At 41.0% G+C, this 18,973-nt stretch overlaps 2 protein-coding genes across 2 annotated transcripts; both read left to right on the forward strand.

The window, feature by feature from the left end:
• The first annotated feature begins 540 nt into the window (after positions 1 to 540).
• On the forward strand, positions 541 to 4,254 carry slc66a1 (solute carrier family 66 member 1). The gene is made up of 8 exons (XM_079557774.1): positions 541 to 657; positions 1,050 to 1,240; positions 1,327 to 1,456; positions 1,560 to 1,647; positions 1,807 to 1,955; positions 3,530 to 3,622; positions 3,723 to 3,908; positions 4,006 to 4,254. Exons 2-8 carry the CDS (start codon positions 1,053 to 1,055, stop codon positions 4,090 to 4,092), a joined length of 921 nt encoding a protein of 306 aa, XP_079413900.1. The 5' UTR covers positions 541 to 657; positions 1,050 to 1,052; the 3' UTR covers positions 4,093 to 4,254.
• Positions 4,255 to 11,569: 7,315 nt separating this feature from the next.
• On the forward strand, positions 11,570 to 18,900 carry nr1h5 (nuclear receptor subfamily 1, group H, member 5; the record flags this gene model as incomplete). Its single annotated transcript, XM_079557784.1, has 10 exons — positions 11,570 to 11,663; positions 14,475 to 14,855; positions 17,132 to 17,272; positions 17,354 to 17,463; positions 17,541 to 17,636; positions 17,736 to 17,829; positions 17,899 to 18,015; positions 18,122 to 18,205; positions 18,313 to 18,426; positions 18,577 to 18,900. 10 exons carry the CDS (start codon positions 11,570 to 11,572, stop codon positions 18,777 to 18,779), a joined length of 1,434 nt encoding a protein of 477 aa, XP_079413910.1. The 3' UTR covers positions 18,780 to 18,900.
• Between the last annotated feature and the right edge of the window lie 73 nt (positions 18,901 to 18,973).

The raw sequence follows: 18,973 nt of genomic DNA on the forward strand, positions 1-18,973 counted from the left end.
ATTGGATACGAGTCTGTGTGATCAGAAACGTGCTCCTCGCCCCCTCCTTTCTCCTCTTTAGATCTGAACAAATAAACTATGACTGAAACTATTAAAGTTATGCATCGCCCCTAAAATAGAGCTCATGTTTGATTCTTTTCAGAACAAACTAATGATTTAAAAGGACGTGTTTTATCTCACAAACTTGAACAAACAAACGAATGGGAAAGTTTCCTCTGATGAAGAATGATGTCTCTGGAGTAAAGGAAACAGAGCAGGAGGTGAATGACTTTTATTTAGGATAAACTTTAAATGAACGCGATATCTGAACGAGACGCTGCGTGATCTGAGGCCAGTCTCGTTGTTCTCTGCATGTGGAGGGTCGGATTGGCTTCAGACTTTTTTTCTCCGCCCCCGTTGCGCCGGCTACTCTCGCCGATCATCCAGGCGAGCCGCAACGGCATCTCAAACACACCTAATATCTATGACGTGTCACGTGATTGCATGACGAAAGCGTGCGTGCGCTGTCAACCAATCAGAAACTAGTCACGTGTCTGTTGTTGTTGCCGTCTTCCGTGTTATTCACCAGTTTATTTGGTCTGCGGGTTAGCGGTAGCAGAGGTGTTGTGCTATGCTCGCCTCCAAACCGTTCATTTAAGTGTGTCGGCGTCAAAACAGGCAAGTGGCGGGTTACACTGTTTGATTGTAAATGGGTTTTGTGAGATCGTCCTATGATGTTCTTTATGTGATGTTGTGTAGGCTCATCTGTTTGTTTTGCTTATTTGAGCTGTCATAATATCATCCGTGGTATTTCCAGAGTACTAAGGCATTTAACAGTTCAATGCCTTACTCTGGAAAACACTTTTTTCCTGATCTGGGGTTTATTTCCCCCTTTTAAGACCATATTTAAATGAAAACAACAGCAGTTTCGGTTTAGCAGAATTTGTCCGCGTGTGGATTATGAGGTGACCTGATTTTTAGAAAACTCTATAATGAACTTTGGAGCGGGGACAGTACGTGTGAGTATTATTAACTTCGTAGAAATGTAATAAGATTATTTTCTATTGCAGAACATGTCTATAGAAATCCTAACACACGGTTCCTTTGGGTGGACCACTCCAGACAACTTCACCTCGATATGTCCTAATGGTTCAAAATGGGTTTGGGACATTCTGAAGGAGTGCGCTGATGATTCAAGGGACATGGCCAGCATCTACCTCGGACTGCTGTCTATACTGTGCTTCATGATTTCATCCTTCCCGTAAGTATCCTTTTAAGCCCTCATCTTAATGTAGTGTTATTCTGTTATCATTGTTGGGTCTGAATGTACTTATGTGACATTTGCAGACAATACTACCAATCTTGTAAAACTGGGAACATGGACAGTGCACTCTCCATCTGGTTCCTGCTCTTGTGGTTGGGAGGGGACTCCTGTAACTTAGTGGGCTCCTACTTAGCAAATCAACTACCTCTTCAGGTGAATCATTTGACTTAAGTCTTTTGCTAATATTGTACCGTAATTCTACAATCTTAAATAGTATGAATGAATTAAATGTATTGATGTAATCTCACTCTTGCAGACAATTACGGCAGTTTATTATGTCTCTGCTGACCTGTTGATGTTAGGCATGTATGGCTACTATAAATCAAAGAATAAAAGACGGGACCGTAAGTATTTCTCTAAATATATATCTTTGTGTTTGCACTCCACTGAAGTTTAACACCTCCTCCATCTGTTGTCTATATGATGGAGCTGTTCAAGAGTGCTGAATATTCAGGGCTGCTGTCGAATGGGTCGCAGTGTTGAATGTTGTTTTTTTTCTGCAGAAAGGACACTGGTACATATTGTGGGTGTGGCCTGTGTCATTGGCTTCTCTGGAAGCTTGTTTCATGTCCCGGCCGTGGAAACCAAAGCGGAAGATTCTTCGTTCAGAAGTCGTGCTCTGCTCTCAGTCCCTGACGCCGGCCTGGGGAAGGTGAGTGACGTGAGCGACACTGCAGCAAACAGTACCATAAAATAACAACTTACATTATGTCAAAGGTTTTACTTGTGTATGTTGGATTTTTAGTTGGGCACATTAAAGCTTCTCTAAGTGATCCTGTTTTGCCGGTCCGGCACCGATGCATTACCAATAAGCTCCTTTAGATGCGCCACCATACGCGCCACACACGCAAACTGTAGAAGAAGACCAGCTCTGCACCTCGCACCTCCCTCCGTTTATTATAATAGACCCATGCCCTGACCTCACAGCACAATGAGATTTCTGTAGCTTATTGAACGCAATCAGAGCAGCGTGTGGTCTAAACGGTGTGAAGGGGAGTGAGGGGTGTGGACGACAGGGGAAAGCCAGGTGAGGGGACGGGGGTTGTGGTGGAGCAGAGCAGAGTTCACTTCTCCACCTACTGATGAAAACATTTAAAAAAGACATTGCTTAAAGGAGCTATATCATGCTATTTTAGCCATTCCAAAGTTAAGTATAGGCATGTATATGATATATTGTACCTCTACCATTACGGAGCACTCATTTTTGTGATAAATATAAGTGTTTTCTGGAGGTATTTTTCAAACCCGGAAGACACAACGCTTCGATTCAGTTAACTCCGCCCCCTCTCTCTGCACATACTTTACCGTAATATAAATAAACAACAAGTGTTACTTCACGATGCAGTTATATGGAGTTGACATCTGCAACACAGCTTCATAAATGGCTAACACACATGCTAATATGCTAACACACAAGCTAACCCGCGTTTGGATTGACTCACCACTCTGGTCCATCGCTGTTTACATTATGGGACTTGCGTTGGTTATAAAAGTTAATCCACTTTGGTTCTGGCGAAGGTTCACCAAACATCCATCAGAGACAGTCACAGAAAAACACTATTTTGGTGATAGTTGCTGAATCCCGGAGAATAAAAACAGCTTCTGAGAGAGTGGCCTCTTCTTGAAAAAGGTTGAATAAAGTCCTTGTAGCCAAACGCGCTTCTTTTTCTCCGTCCGTGACATTATCGTTAGTTAAGAATAAAAAACAGGTGTCCAGAATAAGTTGCAACGAGCTCCATCTTCACAGCTGCAGCGCAAACATGACTGATCTGTTCAGACGCGATGTGTTTGTTTTGGCCTCAGCTGACCTGGAAGCACCTCGGGCACATCCTTTTTAATTTTTTTTTCCCTTCACTTTTTTTTCCTCTTTATTTCTCTCTTACAACAGAAATAATTAAAAAGCTTTTTTACAAATTAAAATCCGGCCGTAAGCATAGAGTTAAGACATTACATTACAGACGTCGAGCACTTCCGTTCCGCTGTTACGACACAACTGAACACTCAGTCATTCACCAGGAGAGGGAGGAGCAGCTGCTCAGAGGGCAGGATTCAGGAGGATTACTGAGAGCTGCGTGAATGAAGCCACAAACCACTCTGGGGGTGTTTTTGATAAGGAAATAGCATAACAACATGGCTAAAAGCTCTAAAAAGTCGATTTTGCATGATATAGGACCTTAGTTATAAGCGTCTCATATAATGCTGTTTTGTCTTCTGTCTTCTTTCAAGGCTTTAACAACAAAGGAAATAATCGGCTTTACCATTGGCTCCATCTCTTCTGTGCTCTACCTCGGTTCCAGACTCCCTCAGATCTACACTAATGTAAGTATGAAATTGCATGAAAAGAATATAAAACTATGTACATTTTTGTGCTAATTTCCTTTAAATGCATTTGTTTTTTTTGTTTTTTTTCTTCTTGTAGTTTAAGAGAAAGTCAACAGAGGGAGTCTCTTATTTCCTGTTTGCACTGGTAATCCTTGGCAACACCCTGTATGGGCTGAGTGTTCTGCTGAAAAACCCCGATGTGAATCAGGGGGAGAGCAGCTACATGATGCACCACTTGCCCTGGCTCATCGGCAGCCTCGGCACACTTTCTCTCGACATATTTGTATCCTTTTATCTGCACATTAATGTCATTTATTACATGCCCCGTCTGTTTAAAACATTTATTGATTACTTTTAATTTCCTTGACTCTACATTTCAGATCTCTTTTCAGTTCTTTATTTACCGTAAACGTCCGCTACCGCTGTTGAACCACGTGGATGAGACTGCACCATTGTTGGAAAGCTAGAACCTGGCACTCCGTCCAGTAAAAATATAGTTTTTGTGGTATTTTTCTATGTATTATCTTGCAAAATGTGTCAAATTGACCTTTCCATCTGCTTAATGGCAGCACTTACAGAAATGGGTCATTGTGCTATAGTATATTATAGATGCACAGATAAAGGTACGGTAAACTATGCTCTCAGCTCAGACCTTCAAAATTGTGTTGTGCAGTTCCATTGTTCTTACTGTATTGTCTCATGTAATTTGAATATGACGGCCTTGATTATAAACACGGTGATATTGTACACAATCTGTTGTAAAACACTCGCCTGAATCTCCTCAACTAGCTCCATCTCCACAGTGAAATATCAACATCTCAAAAACTGGACAATACACCAGAGTTATCCCTGTTCAATAAAGTGGTGGAAAGAGTACAGAAAAAGTAAAAGTGCAATTACATGGCTAAAATCACTTACAAACTAAAAAATGGTGCTTAAGTACTAGTTACAGATAATATACACTAAAAAATCATACAACAAAAGCCCTATAGTCCCAATTTCTGCACAAGTTCAGTGGTGGAAGAAGTACTCAATAGTCTTTAAGTAAAAGTGCAGATGCAGGACCAAAAATGTACTCAAGTAAAAGTGTATAATAACATTTTTACTTAAGTAAAAGTATAAAAGTATGCATTGTAAAATGTCAGCCTCACTCTCTTTGAGCCTCTTCCACTACAGTTGTAATTATGTTTGACTGACCAAGCGGAATCGTGCATGTGGGGTTTTTCATTGTAGGATACTTTTTGTTTTTTTTACTTATTTATCTAGTGCTTTACCAAACATATATCTATATAAGATTTTATTACAATGTAAATCCATTGAAGAGTGTGTATGGATTTACCCTCTTCTTAATCCATACCCTGTGTACAGTGGTATCATTTTTTTTTTTTACATGTGATACTGTATGATTTCAATGGTGCTTTTTAAACGCACTAAAAGGTTGATTATTGTACATTTTTATGGTCAGTGGCGTAGTCGAAATTAAACGCTGTAATCGACATGTACCCATTTATTATTTATCTTTTTGTTGCTTAGAGACACTGCTTCCAAGTCTGTAAATCTATTAGAATAACGGAGAGTGAAAAACTACTGTTTACTCCCTTGCCCTGCCCTTGGCCTTAAACTGGACCCTTGCACTCTTGCCTCCTCTGACCCCGCTCCCCTGAGTGAGACCTTCTGCTGGAGGTCACGACAGCTCTAGTTATTCTTCATTAGCAGACTAGCACGTCCCTCCTCACAAACTGGATTCATGTGGAGAATAAGCTCTCATTGTTGTAGATTTTTTTTTTGTAGTAGAGTTCAAAATGATGTGGGAAATATTATACTGTGTCTTAACATACTATTCTATAAAGAATGGTTAAATGTTTTGGATTTCTAAATGAGTATATAGAATTATTCAAGAGGAAATACAAAGACTACTGCCATTCATTAGACTAAAACTACAAAAAATGTTGGGTGGATTTTTTTCCTTTTTTTTCTGCAGTACAATACCTTCCAGAGAACTATTTTTAAACGAAGAAACTAAAAATGACACAGAGCATCACTTTAACATGTGACCAAATGTCCTCCCCAAGTATAAATGATGTAAACCGGACACACTCTCTCATAATAGTGCACGCTCCGGACATTTAAGGGCCCACCCACGGAGTCGGAGCACATGCGTGTGGTTGAGAAACTGTTAGGAGACTGGGGAGTCAAGAGGAAGAGCTGGTGATAGGAGGCATCCATCCATCACCAGCGCCACTAACAAACTGTTTATAAACAGTCCGCACGGGAATGTTCTAATGAGAGAAATCTGTGAGACAACAGAGGAGACACGACTCGTGAACTTCAAAACATCAACAATATTCAGCAACTAAAAACAGAAGTGAAACAAAAATGTCAAGTCCAGATATGTTTTGGAGACGCAAACAGAATAAGAGGGATTATGAAATGTTACCTTTTTATTGACTATTATTATATAGTCGGCTGATAGATCATACGTTGTAATAGAGCAGGTATCTTATCACGTTTTAGATGCATTTTCTTTTTGCTGCGTTAAACAAGGTTGGACAGCCCTGTAGAGGATGCTCATTGTTGTGTGTGTGGAGTGTGCGTGAAATAATGGCCGCTTTGAAAGAGACCGTAAAAGATTTGATGATTGATTCAACTAGATTCATTTCCAAGTCAATGTCAAAGATTATGAGCCCAGATTTAATTTGTCTGAACACTCTGGGGGGATTTCAATCAGAAGGAAATGTAATAAACCTGGAATATAAAATCTACAATGAAAAATGTGCAGCAAAGGTTTTAAATGGTTGCACGAAACAAAAGGGTGTGTGTGTGTGTTAGGTCTTTGTTCGTTGCATAAAAAAAAGGATTACGAAGAAGTACTATTGGATCAGTTTGACACAGTTTGCGTTGGACGTTTTGGAGTTTTTCAAGAGATAGTTCAGACCTGTACAGAGCTACAATAGTAAAAGCCTGCCACGGAAATTGATTGTTAGAACAGAAAAGGATTAACTACACTGAAAATTCTAATTTAAATTCGGTCATTACATGAACTAAAGTATCCATTACAGGATTCTGTCCCATTGACTACGATTTACCAGTATTGAATAATATAGGCTCAACTTTGGCTTTACTTGCTTTTGTCTTTATCCAGTACATGGATTTAGTAACTCTCACTAACCTCCCCAGGTAGCTGACGAAACTAAACTATAACTTATGTTGCCCTGGATTGTTTCAGGTCACCTGCAGAATAAGCCAATCAGATTGCTCTGAACTGTTTTTAATTCAGAAAAGCAGTGTTCAATCATCAAGCAGAAACAACAGAAAACAGAATCTTTCCTGTTTTATTTCTCATTAATCAACGTGAGGTGAGTGTGTCTTTGGATATGTTTGTGATTGCTTTAAAAGTTTGATACACTGTTACTATTGTCAATCTTTTTTCTATTTGAAAAGTACAACACACTTGCTCTACCGTATCACACATTTGTTATTTCGATAAGTGAACCTTTTCGCAGTCAATTTGTGGCACTGTGAAGATCAGTGTGATTATCAACAGAAAGCTTTTTTTTCATGTGGAAGAAGCTGCAAAGTTCTAGCTCATTTTGGCTCGAGAATAGACTTGGTGTGGACAGTGGACGGTGCACAATGCATAATGGCACAGCAGCATGTTTTTATCTCTTCAATCCCAGCGTGATGCACATATGCTACTGCTGACCACTTCATTAAAAGACAATGCCAACCGTGCAGCATTTACATGTTAGCATTGTGGCCCTACAACGGAAATACTCATATTTAATTTTTCAGTTTGCATTCACCAATCAACAATTCACAACATTTAATGAATGTGTATCTAGGACTACTGGTAATAATTCAAGTTTTTCTTTTTTCCCAGACAGTGACTGCTGTAAAGATTTAGAGACTGACTCAGCATTAAGGCTCAAGGTAAGACTGCACTGATCAGTTTTTTTTAAACAACGTGTCCTAAAATCATCTTTTAAATGGTTTGTGTGTGTCCACTGTCAGACTGAGGAGTACTGCTGTGGAAAGACCTGATGAGACTGGAGATACACACACTGAGGTGAGACAGGACTCAAACGTTTGCATCAAAAAATGTTTACCTATGGTTTGGACTTTAGTATTAGTACAGAACTGTTTAGTCTTGAACTATTAGTCCTAATGTTTATATGATGTAGTTTATCCTACTTGTTCGTCCATAATCTTTGTTTTTTACTTGAGGTCATTAGATTATTGTGTGTATTTGGCTATAGTGTGCTTCTAATTGTATTTTTTGTTTTACAGAAATCTGAACTGCTGTGAAAACTTTGAGACCAATTTAGCATCTAGGCCGAAGGTAAGCTGCACTTATCATTACATTCAGACAAACTGGCCTTAAATTGGATGTGGAATAACATTTATGAATGGTTTTGTGTGTGTCCAGTGTCAGACTGAAAAGTGCAGCTGTGGAAGGATCTGCTGAGACTGGAGCTGAACACACTGAGGTGAGACAGAGTCCGAGCTGTTTGGATGAGACAAAGCAACATTTTATCTATAGGATTTGGTTTGGTCCAGCCATAGGCACTCACAACTAAAGTATTTTGTTCTTTATATGTCTTACAGAAATCTGACCACGCTGATGAAGACTTTGAGGAGTGAGCTTTGACGGTGATTTTCAAAGATCCCCTTCCTACTGCTGTGTCTGCAACATACACATACAGAGTCTATGTGGAACCTTTTGAGACACTTCGGCTCTTCAGCTTCATCAGCTCAGACTAATCCACCTGCTTGGACCGATGTAAACTATAACTGCAGAAATAGAGACGTTCTATCATTAATTGCATCTAAAAATGTAAGTGTTTTACTGTTCATTGTTGAATAAATTGACTTTAAAACTATACTTTGTTTTGCTTGTTTACAACATTTACATCTTGGACTAAATTTGTAAAACTTCATTAATGGAAATAACAAATAAACCATAATGGGAACAAGAATATTCCAGTAACCGTTACTAAGAATAACAGTACAGGTTAAGACCATATTAAAGTCACAACAGTAATCAGTACTAGAAATTCCCAGTTGCCTGTATGAACATCTAGTAATAAGACTTGTATCATGAGTAATGAACACTGTGAAATCCCTCTTAGTCATACTAGCGTTACTGGTAATCATTGCTTAACATTGGGATTAAGTATTGGGTTTACAACTTATTCCAAGTAAGCGCAATGAGTTGGAATTTACAGTGTATGTGATTTACAGATGAAATGCAACAGTGGAGTTGACTGCCACAGTTTGACCACCATTATTGAGGCTAATGTATGTTGGTTCTATATTTATATATGTTTTGTCTGCATTTTAGACTGTTACATATAGGCATACTGCACCTAATTGTAGTGGCTTGGTTGACCCACAAATTCACAGAAATTCAGAACAAATGAAGATAAATTTATTAGAAACAGCAAAACCAATAACAACATGTAGGCCACAAGAAACCGCAGCAAAGAAAAGCTCAGTATTTTAGCACCATTGGAATTTATTTTAAGACTTGGACTTTACTCAAAATGCAGCGTTTGTTTTCTCCCCAAGCAGTAGTCAATTACCACACAGCAGGAGCAGAGTCAGGAGGTCTGCAGATAAACCAGTGCAATGGGACGTCCCATATGGATTTATGGAGTGCTAACTTTATCTTCAACGTGAATGTGAGTGATTTTGCACTAATGACTCTGGGATAAGCAGGGAATTCAGTAGCTAATGTTGCACAGTAATAACACTTACATTGGCTTTTAGGCATTTTCCCCTCTTATTTTTTTTAAAACTTAAATATGCATTCTTCATCGTAATGAAGCTAAAAAAAGAAACACATTTGCATAAACAGCAGTAAAGTTTACATTTTTTAAGGCATAATTGTTAAGTGATTAAGTGTGTCTTCAGTGAGTTAGAAAAGAACATGCAGCAAGAGGCTTCACATTTTAACAGCTTTGGTATTATCATAAAACAGTGAATGACAATGAAAGGTGTAATCTTTTCAAATAAACTGATCTAAATACAGATTCTATTAGGTGTCGTCTTACACTGCTGAGCGAGGGCTGTTTAGTGTAAAAATATACAAATGACACAGTTAACTCCTACATTTGTACCGTGGATTCCTGACACTCAGCTCCCGGGGGACGAGCCCAAGACGCTGGGCCTATGGCCAGTTCTGTGACACCTCGTTAAGACACATGGGGACTGTTGTCCACTTTCACTCATGTCTCCATCCTTTAGTGTCAGTCTCTGGCCTGCACTTATCTGGAGGGTCATACACAAGCATTCATAACGCCTCCAGCCTGAGCACATCCAACATACAAATACCTTAACCTTGACCTGAGAGGGACCACTAAGCTTGATTCTAGATTACGCTACATTGCTCTACGTTACATTGCTCATCATCAATCATCATTCGGATTTCATGTGAGACGGTGAGAAAAAAATGCAAATAAGGTGTACAGTGGGAGGAAAAGTGAGTAAACTGTGTGAAATTTCTTACATTTCTGCCTAAATTGGTCACTAAATGTGGTCTGATCTTTATTAGAATCACAACAATGAGTAAAAGTGTGTACTTAAACTAATACCACCCAAACATTTACATTTTATCATATTTTTATTGGCAACAACATGTAAACATTCACAGGAGAGCGTGGAATAAGTAAGCACACCCCCTGAATCTCTCTGAACTACAGCAGTTTTGTAAAGAGGAATGGTCCAAGATTTATCCTGATTGTTGTGAGCGTCTAATCTGCAACTACAGAAAAGCAGTTATTGCTGCCAAAGAAGGGTCAGCCAGATATTATATATATGTAATATCTGGCTGATGATTCTAATAAAGGTCAAACCACATTTAGTGACCAATTTAGGCAGAAATGTAAAAAATTCCACACGGTGGACTATTTCCTCCCATGTAAACATATGGTTCCCGCTGTACATATATACCCACGCAGTGCTTCTAAGATCTATAAATGAGTTGGGACCACAATTCAACTTCATCTTGTCATTTGGGAAAACAAGTACAGATGCTTTAACTTTATTCGGTGGTGAACCTTTGTTATTGCTCTTTTAGGAAACGGCATCCCACTCATTCATTCATTCAAGGCTCTTTGGAATAGAATTAGCCTTGAAACAAGTGGGGGTGTGTTCTTCATTGACTAAGATCTCATGTTTTTTTTTATTCTATCACCAAAGCATTTGATGTTTACAAGTACAAGTGCTCTTGTAAGTTTGCATTGGTCGATTTAGCCTCATCATCACTTCCCAGTTTATAGCTGCACAAACTGGTAAACATTGCAAAAGAAGTCCTGCCCTCTGCTCCTCTGTCTATTATGGGGAAATCTAGGTCCACCATTAGTCCATGATTAACCGAAACACAAATAAGAGCGTAGTAAACAGAGGGCAAATCTTATGCGCCGCTGTACATGCTCAGGCTTTAGAATAGAAAGCCAGTGGGACAAGCCTCATCTGGATCTGTCGACTGTCAAAGTAAGAGAACAATAGAGATGGAATATGTAGCTGCTATAGGGGCTTGAACATTAAAAACAAGCATCCGACTTTGCTCATATTGTCTTGTGTTACCATGACATAGGCTTATTTCATTTTTAGAATTATCATTACTATTATTTGTAAATGTTGCTGAGGCCCTAATAATAAGAACCAGGTTTGTTGCACATTTATATCAAAGGGTAGCACTGAAGAGCTTGTTCTAAAAATTGTAAGTGAAGTTACAAATGTGAGTAATTGTCCTGAGGATGAGTTATTTCCTTTCCCCATGTCCGCTCTCCATGTCCAACTTCTTGGACCAGTCCCCTCTTTCTCTCTCTGGATCCTCCTCCCGTACCTCTGGAGGTTAAAATAGTGATGTGGACAGAAGAATGTCTCCCTGCCTGTTTGTGTGCAGCTCAGTGTAGGACCCGCAGCACGGCCAGTGTCCAGATGAGAGAGTGGGCTGAAGTGGGCATGAGTTTCTCTACTGGGGGGTTCATGTACCCCACAGATGGATACTCCACTGAACCTTTGCACTACTATGGTGAGTCCTGACATGCTTTTTCCAGATACCAGCTACTTAAATAATATATAAAATAAACTTATGTGTTATTGATAGTCAGTATTGTCATGTATAGCTCAATTGTTCATAGTTCAATGCTCGATGCTGCTGAAAGAAAACAGGATTATTTCATATTACTCTCTGTGGTCACATTGGTATGAAAAGCTTTCAATACTGCAATTTAAAGTGACTATACTAATGATTAATCTGTTGTTCACTTTGGAGTTAACTAGGCTGCGTTCACCAGTGATAGGTCAAGTTAATGAGAGCATCTTTACCTTTGGCTTCATGATAACAGATCGCATACTTACTGTTGGAAATGTAAGCAATGAAATGAGTGTGACAGAGAGACCCAGTCTTTTTATGTCAGGGGTGTCCAAACTTTTTTCATGGGGGTCCGCATACTGAAGCATACACAGGGTGAAGGGCCATAGATCGGTGGTTAGTGCCGCAAAACCTTTGACTAGCAGAGGTTTAAATTGCGCCCCACACCTTTATTTCTGCTCAAAACCTTCATGCCAGCTCTGCCTCACAGTAAAAGGTTAGTTGTTTGGTTAGAATTGTGTAGAATTATTACATTTCATATAAAAAGGACTATCTCTGATGATGTGTCCCGATTCAGCAAGAAGGCAGAGGGCCACCAAAAATTGGTCTGAGGGCTGCATTTGGCCCCCGGGCCGCACTTTGGACACCCCTGTTTTATGTATTCAGCACCTTACCAAACATGTGCTCATAAAACTTTAATGCGAACAAATACAATGTTATGATGCATAAAAAAATAAAATAAGCATAGGCCTAATTATTTATATTTTTCTAAGTTGATTTAGCCAAGGGAGTTTAAGTTGCATCAATTTCCCTTGACCTCCATTATCTTTCTAAAACAAAATGTCAGAGATGTTAGCTTTGATTTGAGCCGTTTTAGCTAGCATGCTAAAGCCGTTTGTTTGCTAGCACTGTTCGTAAAGTGGACACTCGGGGTTATTTGTCACAAAAACTGAGGGGTTATTTGTCACATGTTGGGACTCTTTTCGTTTGTGTTTAATAGGTTTATATGGTCACTTTATTTTAACATTAGCTTTTGCAAAGAAAATCAACAGTTAGTTTAAATTAGCCTAATGTTATGAACACCTGTGGCATTGCATTGTAACATGACTTGCATTGTTTTTAAACGTATTTTTGTCCTTTTATCTCAAAAAAACAAATAAAGTTTCAAAAGGTTTATCAAATTTCAAGCTAACATCTAACACTCAAAAAAGTGTGACAAATAGCCCCGATTTCCCCTATTGATGAGTGAGAGGTGACACTGAGGAACGTGTGAAGAAAGTCTCGTTGAGCCTGGCCTGATAGTGTCCTGGTTTCCATGGTAACACACACAAAAAAAAAACACCTTATCAAAACAAACACACACGTGCTATATATAGCCTCACATAGCGTCACATCCCGCTGGGTTTCTGGGGACTTGTCTTCAGACTGGGGGGGAAACAGGCTCCGGGATGTGACAGATTCCTGGGAGTGTTGATGCGATATGCACTGGATGAGGAGATTTTTGATTGACTCGTGAAGGTTTACAAAGAGACCGCATTCAGCATCACAATCGAAGAGCAAACTGATTTTTTATTATTATTTTTTTTATAATAAATGTGAAGAGAAACTCAGATTTTGCCGCTCACCCTCTGTGATTGTTGTCAGCTGCATCCTGTCCCCTCGGTTTGAAAAACATATTTATTTTTTTTAATCCGCAGAGAGCTTGTCCCCAAAGAGCCGGGTTGTGAGTCACGTAATATTCACATTCCTGATGCTAGAAATGTTTATTCACTTTTTAAGCAGCGATTGTGCAAATAGAACAGGACGTGGACACAAAAATACGAACCTGATGGGGGAGGCATTACCATTTTCACTTTGGATGGCCTTTTTTTCCCCTTTTTATTCCACCAGTTCCATTAACTAGGCTTTGGACCGGGACAGACTTGACCGACATGAGGTCACATGAGAGGCAGACAACTTGAATTTCTAGAGGGTAGCCAGAAATGCAAACATTCAATAAATTGCTACTCTTAAGGCAAAATACAGAGTGGACCAAAATCTGGTTTCATTGTAGTGATGGGATCTACACCTCCATTACTGTGAGTCTTTGGGATCTGTTCATTTTAAAGAGCTGTTCACAAGGCTGGCTCTTTTTAGTATTTCATTTGAATAACGGCAGCCAGATAGCTCACAATGTCTAAGATGTGATCAACAAAAGGCACACATTTTTTATTTAAGTCATCTAAAATCACAATCGAAATGATATTTATGCTTCGAAAAACGTGTTTGTTTACATACCCAGAGGCAGCAACTGTCTGACCAATCATTTTTAGTGCATTAGCTTTCACTTTAGTGCATTTAGCTTTCAATTTAGTGCATTTAGCTTTCACTTTAGTGCATTTAGCTTTCACTTTAGTGCATTTAGCTTTCACTTTAGTGCATTAGCTTTCACTTTAGTGCATTTAGCTTTCACTTTAGTGCATTAGCTTTCACTTTAGTGCATTTAGCTTTCACTTTAGTGCATTTAGCTTTCACTTTAGTGCATTTAGCTTTCACTTTAGTACAAAAAGCTTTCACTTGTGTGGCCTGCTCCATTGTTGGGCTGATTCTTGTGTACATTCGAAGGATTTCAGGATAAAAAAAAAAAATCTGTCTCTTTTCACAATTGAGATCCAGTCTGAACCGCATTTTATCATTTTGAAAGCAACATTCATTGTTTTCATTTCAGCTGTAACCTGATGACCTTTTGTCCTCTTGACCCTGTTTTAGACATGCTGGCTGACCCCGTGTGCCATCCCCTGCAGGACCCCGACCTCCAGCTCCTTCCGTACAGCCCGCAGCCGCAGCAGTACAGCTCCGGCTTCTGCATGTACGCCTCCTCCCCCTCCTCCTCCACGTCGTCGTCCTCTCTTCCCTGCCCTCCTCTGCACCACTATAGCCCCCCCTGCTCAGAGGCGAGCTTTGACCCCAGCCTCGGTCCTCAGTGCGGGGTGCTTTCACAGGAGCTGAGGGCCCCCGGGCTGGCCCTTGGACGCAGGATCAGGACGGGTACAGGGGGCGGGAGGAGGAGTCAGGACGAGCTGTGTGTGGTGTGTGGAGACAAGGCGTCGGGGTACCACTACAACGCCCTCACCTGTGAAGGATGTAAAGGTACATGTCTTGTTTTTTTACTTACCACATTTAGAGGGATTTGCAGTCGACGGAGCAGTTCAAATCCCGACTCCAACAGCGCAGACTTTGGTCCTGACACCTTGTGTGAATGCAGAGAGTGATGGATTGGTGGTAGTTCAAGGGGTCATTGGTGCAGTCTCACTTTCCATCAGCTGGTGTTCTGTCATTCCTATGAGAGAAACACCAATTTGTAATCACAAAGCAGCACTGAACTACATTAGCAAATAACACGAGTCTCAAATTATGAAACATTAGGACCCACCATAGCAATTAATATTTCCTAAACAATCTTAAATGGCACCAATAACAGGAAAAAGTGACTGAAACCGGTTGATGATTGGTGAAATTGATGGACGTTGTCTCAGCCACAGGGCCTAGGCATAAGCGACCTAGGCGGTCGCCTAGGGCACCATCTGCTGGAGAGACCCCATACTCCCGCCATTTACATTGCTGATTTTCGGACATAACTTTGGATCAGAAAGTGATAGAGACTTGCGGTCTTTTGTGTTGAAAACTAGAGATTCCAGTCTTTCCAACGAGCCGACCCTGCAAATTCGGAAATTTACTTCAGAAGTAGAGGTTTCTTCTCCAATAGAAGTGTTTCATGATGCACATGCTTTTTATTTTTATTTTTTTAGGAATAGACAAACATAAGAGATAAGATAAGATAAGATGGTACTTTATTGATCTCACAGATGGAGAAATTGCATTTGATGAGAGAGCATCCGGCAGCAGCACCCATTCAGTGCGCACCACTCTTTTCCACTCTTTTCCACTCTTTTTTTTTCTTTGGTGAAAGATGGTTGTGTTGTGTGTATAATATAACAATAATCCATATCCATAAAGCGTTCAAAAAGATTGGGGGAAAAAAACAACAACTACTATAACATGCAAGAAACATGCAGAAATATAAATAAATACCGCCTTTGCGATGCCCGATCCCGTCAGACCTTGTTGTCGCCATGGCGACGTGAAAACAGGAAGTGACCTCCCTCTCTCCTGGTGCAGCTGAATTGTTTGCCTTTTTCAGCGAACCACGTTGTTTTTCTGGATACTTTTGTACGTCTTTACCGTGTTTTTGTGGAGGTTTGGTGGATTTGTTTACTTTGAGAGTCCAAAATGGTCCTGAAGAAAGCAGCTTTTTGAAGGTAAACAAACTGCTAGCTTATCAGCTAAACCCATTTGAGATCTACAAACATCTTCTTCTGAGACACTGAACAGTGAAGAGGCACCAAGAGCCCCCACACCTGCAGCACGGAGGAGGCGTCACAAGAGGAGCTACAGGAAACAACAAAAGGGACCAACGAGGAGATGGTGATAGACTGTGGAGGGAGCTGTGCAGGAGGAAGAGGAAGGACGAGGTGGAGCTGACCAGTGCAGGACACCACGCTCTGAGACGGGGACAAGCCCAGGAGGCGGTGCACCGTTTCAGATGATCAGAGGAGACAGAGGGCAGCTACAGTTTCTCCATCCTCCAAGGTCATGCGGGTGGAGTGGCTGAAGGACAACAAGATCATCGACCCGGCCGAGGACAGGAACTTCTACATCACCGTGGACCACAACCTGATCATCAAGCAGGCGCGTCTGTCCGACACGGCCAACTACACCTGTGTGGCCAAGAACATCGTGGCCAAGCGCAAGAGCTCCACCGCCGTGGTCATCGTCTACGGATTTCCCATCAACCAGTGCTCCTCCTGTGACCAAAACAGTGAAGATGGCGGCCGCGACACAACGATCTTTCACCAAAGAAAAAAAAGAGTGGTGCGCACTGAATGGGTGCTGCTGCCGGATGCTCTCTCATCGAATGCAATTTCTCCATCTGTGAGATCAATAAAGTACCATCTTATCTTATCTTATCTTAAGCAGGGAAGGGCCTGGTCGGTACTTGGATGGGAGACCGTTTAGTAACACCAGGAAGCCTAGCGAATGTAGTGAGTGAGTGAGGGGTTGGTGGTGGTCGGAGGGGTCGATGGCGCAGACTGGTTGCCTCGCTTCCGTCAGTCTACCCCAGGGCAGCTGTGGCTACAATAGTAGCTTACCACCACCGAGTATGGAGTGAATGAATAAAGCGTCTTTGAGTGTCCAGAAAAGTGCTATATAAAACCGATGCATTATTATTATTATAAAACACCAAATTGGCTAGGGCCGGCCCTGCTCAGCCAATCACTTTTTATACTACCCATTCCCAATTTGTCAGGTCTGTCACATTGTAATCAAACTAATTACTTACTTCTGTTGTTGTTTTTTTCCTGTAGGTTTCTTCCGCCGCAGCGTAACCAAGAAGGCAGTGTACCAGTGCAAGAGCGGGGGCAGCTGTGAGATGGACCTGTACATGAGGAGGAAGTGCCAGGACTGTCGGCTGCGCAAGTGCAGGGCTGTGGGCATGCTGGCTGAATGTAAGGTCACACTGCTAATACTAACTACAAGGAGACACGAGCACAAGTTCAGGTGAGCCCATTGTGAGCTGCTGTGTCCAGGTCTGCTGACGGAGGTGCAGTGCCAGTCCAAGCGCCTGAGGAAAGGTGGGAGGTCTCAGGACGGTCCCGACAGTAAACAGAGGGTCAGCTGCTCCCGGCTGAATGGGCAGGTAGCCTGCTTAAAAGTAAACTGAGAATGTTTCTTTAATAGTTCTACAGAAATAAAGAAATACATTTTCTGTTGCAGTTCTTTTCTAGTTTAACCAGAGAGCAGAAGAACATAGTGGACAGAATGATGGAGGCCCACCGGCTGTTCAGAACTCAAGACTGCAACTTTGCCACAGTATGAAAAACATGCATTTCAAGTATTTCAATAATTGTGTTGTAAATACTTAAATCATGATTAAAATGATTCATGTATATTAACAATGTTGATTTTCAGACATATGAGTGGTCACGCACTGAGCAAGAAATTGTGAATGATGTTCCAACGCCTCAGATGCACAGACTATTACAGTTTGCCAGGACAATACCAGGTCAGAGTCGGAGCCTAAAAGAAGGCCAAAGTCGTTCTACCTTCTAATCTCAATATCTGTGTCCACCAGGTTTTGACCTGTTGGACCTCTCAGAGCAGACCTCACTTTTGTCAGCCTCTTCTGTCGAAGAGCTGTTTCTGCTCTCAGCTCAGCAGTTCTCCCACAGCCCTGGCACCTCCTCCTCAGGTAAACACTTAGATACATTATATAATCCTTCTCCACAATTCTATTATGGGCAACAAATGCACTTTTGCTCAATATTGCCCTAATGTTAATTATGTTGCGTTTTTAGGTTTGCACTTGTTCAGCATGTGGACTCACAAATGTATGGGGGGTCCAAAGGAAAACCTCCACAGCCGGACATTCACCAGCTCAGGTGATCCCTCTCTTGCCTCAGATACAACTTGTGCACTATATGCTATTTTACTCAATACACTGCATGAAATGTCCTTTTTATTCATGTATTAAGTATAGCTATTTCAGGAGAGCGTGGAGATTTGCTGGAGCCCGTATTGACATTCTTTCACAGCATGGTATCGCTGCAACTCTCAGAGGCTGAATACGCTCTTCTTGCTGCTACAATTCTTCTCTGCTCAGGTTTGTACAAAATAGCAACAACCCAGGAAGCTTTAAGGAGATACATATGTCGAAGCAAGATGCATCTTCTGAATTAGATATTAGAAAATATGCACTGGGCCACATGAAGTTATTTTCAATGCTCAATTAATTTTCTGTATGGTGTTAAAGACCGGGCGTCCCCGCAGGCTGTTGGCTGTGTGGAGAAAATGCAGGAGCTTGTGCTGGATCTGCTGTCCAGAGTGAGCAGGTCCCAGCATGGAGCTGCACAAGGAGGACCACAGCGTTTCGGGCGTTTATTGGGCAGACTGACAGAGCTGCGGACTCTACGGCACAACTACCTCATTTTGAGACAGGAAGACACCGGGCACTGACTGGAGGAGCACCACTTAATACAGCACTTACAAAGACTTTTAAAGATATGTTATTTTGTGTATCTTACTGTATGTTTTTGTATTATCATGATGAACCAATTTATATATATATTATTTCTCTCCAAATCCAATCAAATTGGTTTTGTATCTAGCCCAGTATCACCACAGGAATTGCCTCACAGTGCCTCACTGTA

Source organism: Gobius niger, assembly GCF_951799975.1.
Source record: "Gobius niger genome assembly, chromosome: 6".
NCBI classification, from domain to species: domain Eukaryota; kingdom Metazoa; phylum Chordata; class Actinopteri; order Gobiiformes; family Gobiidae; genus Gobius; species Gobius niger.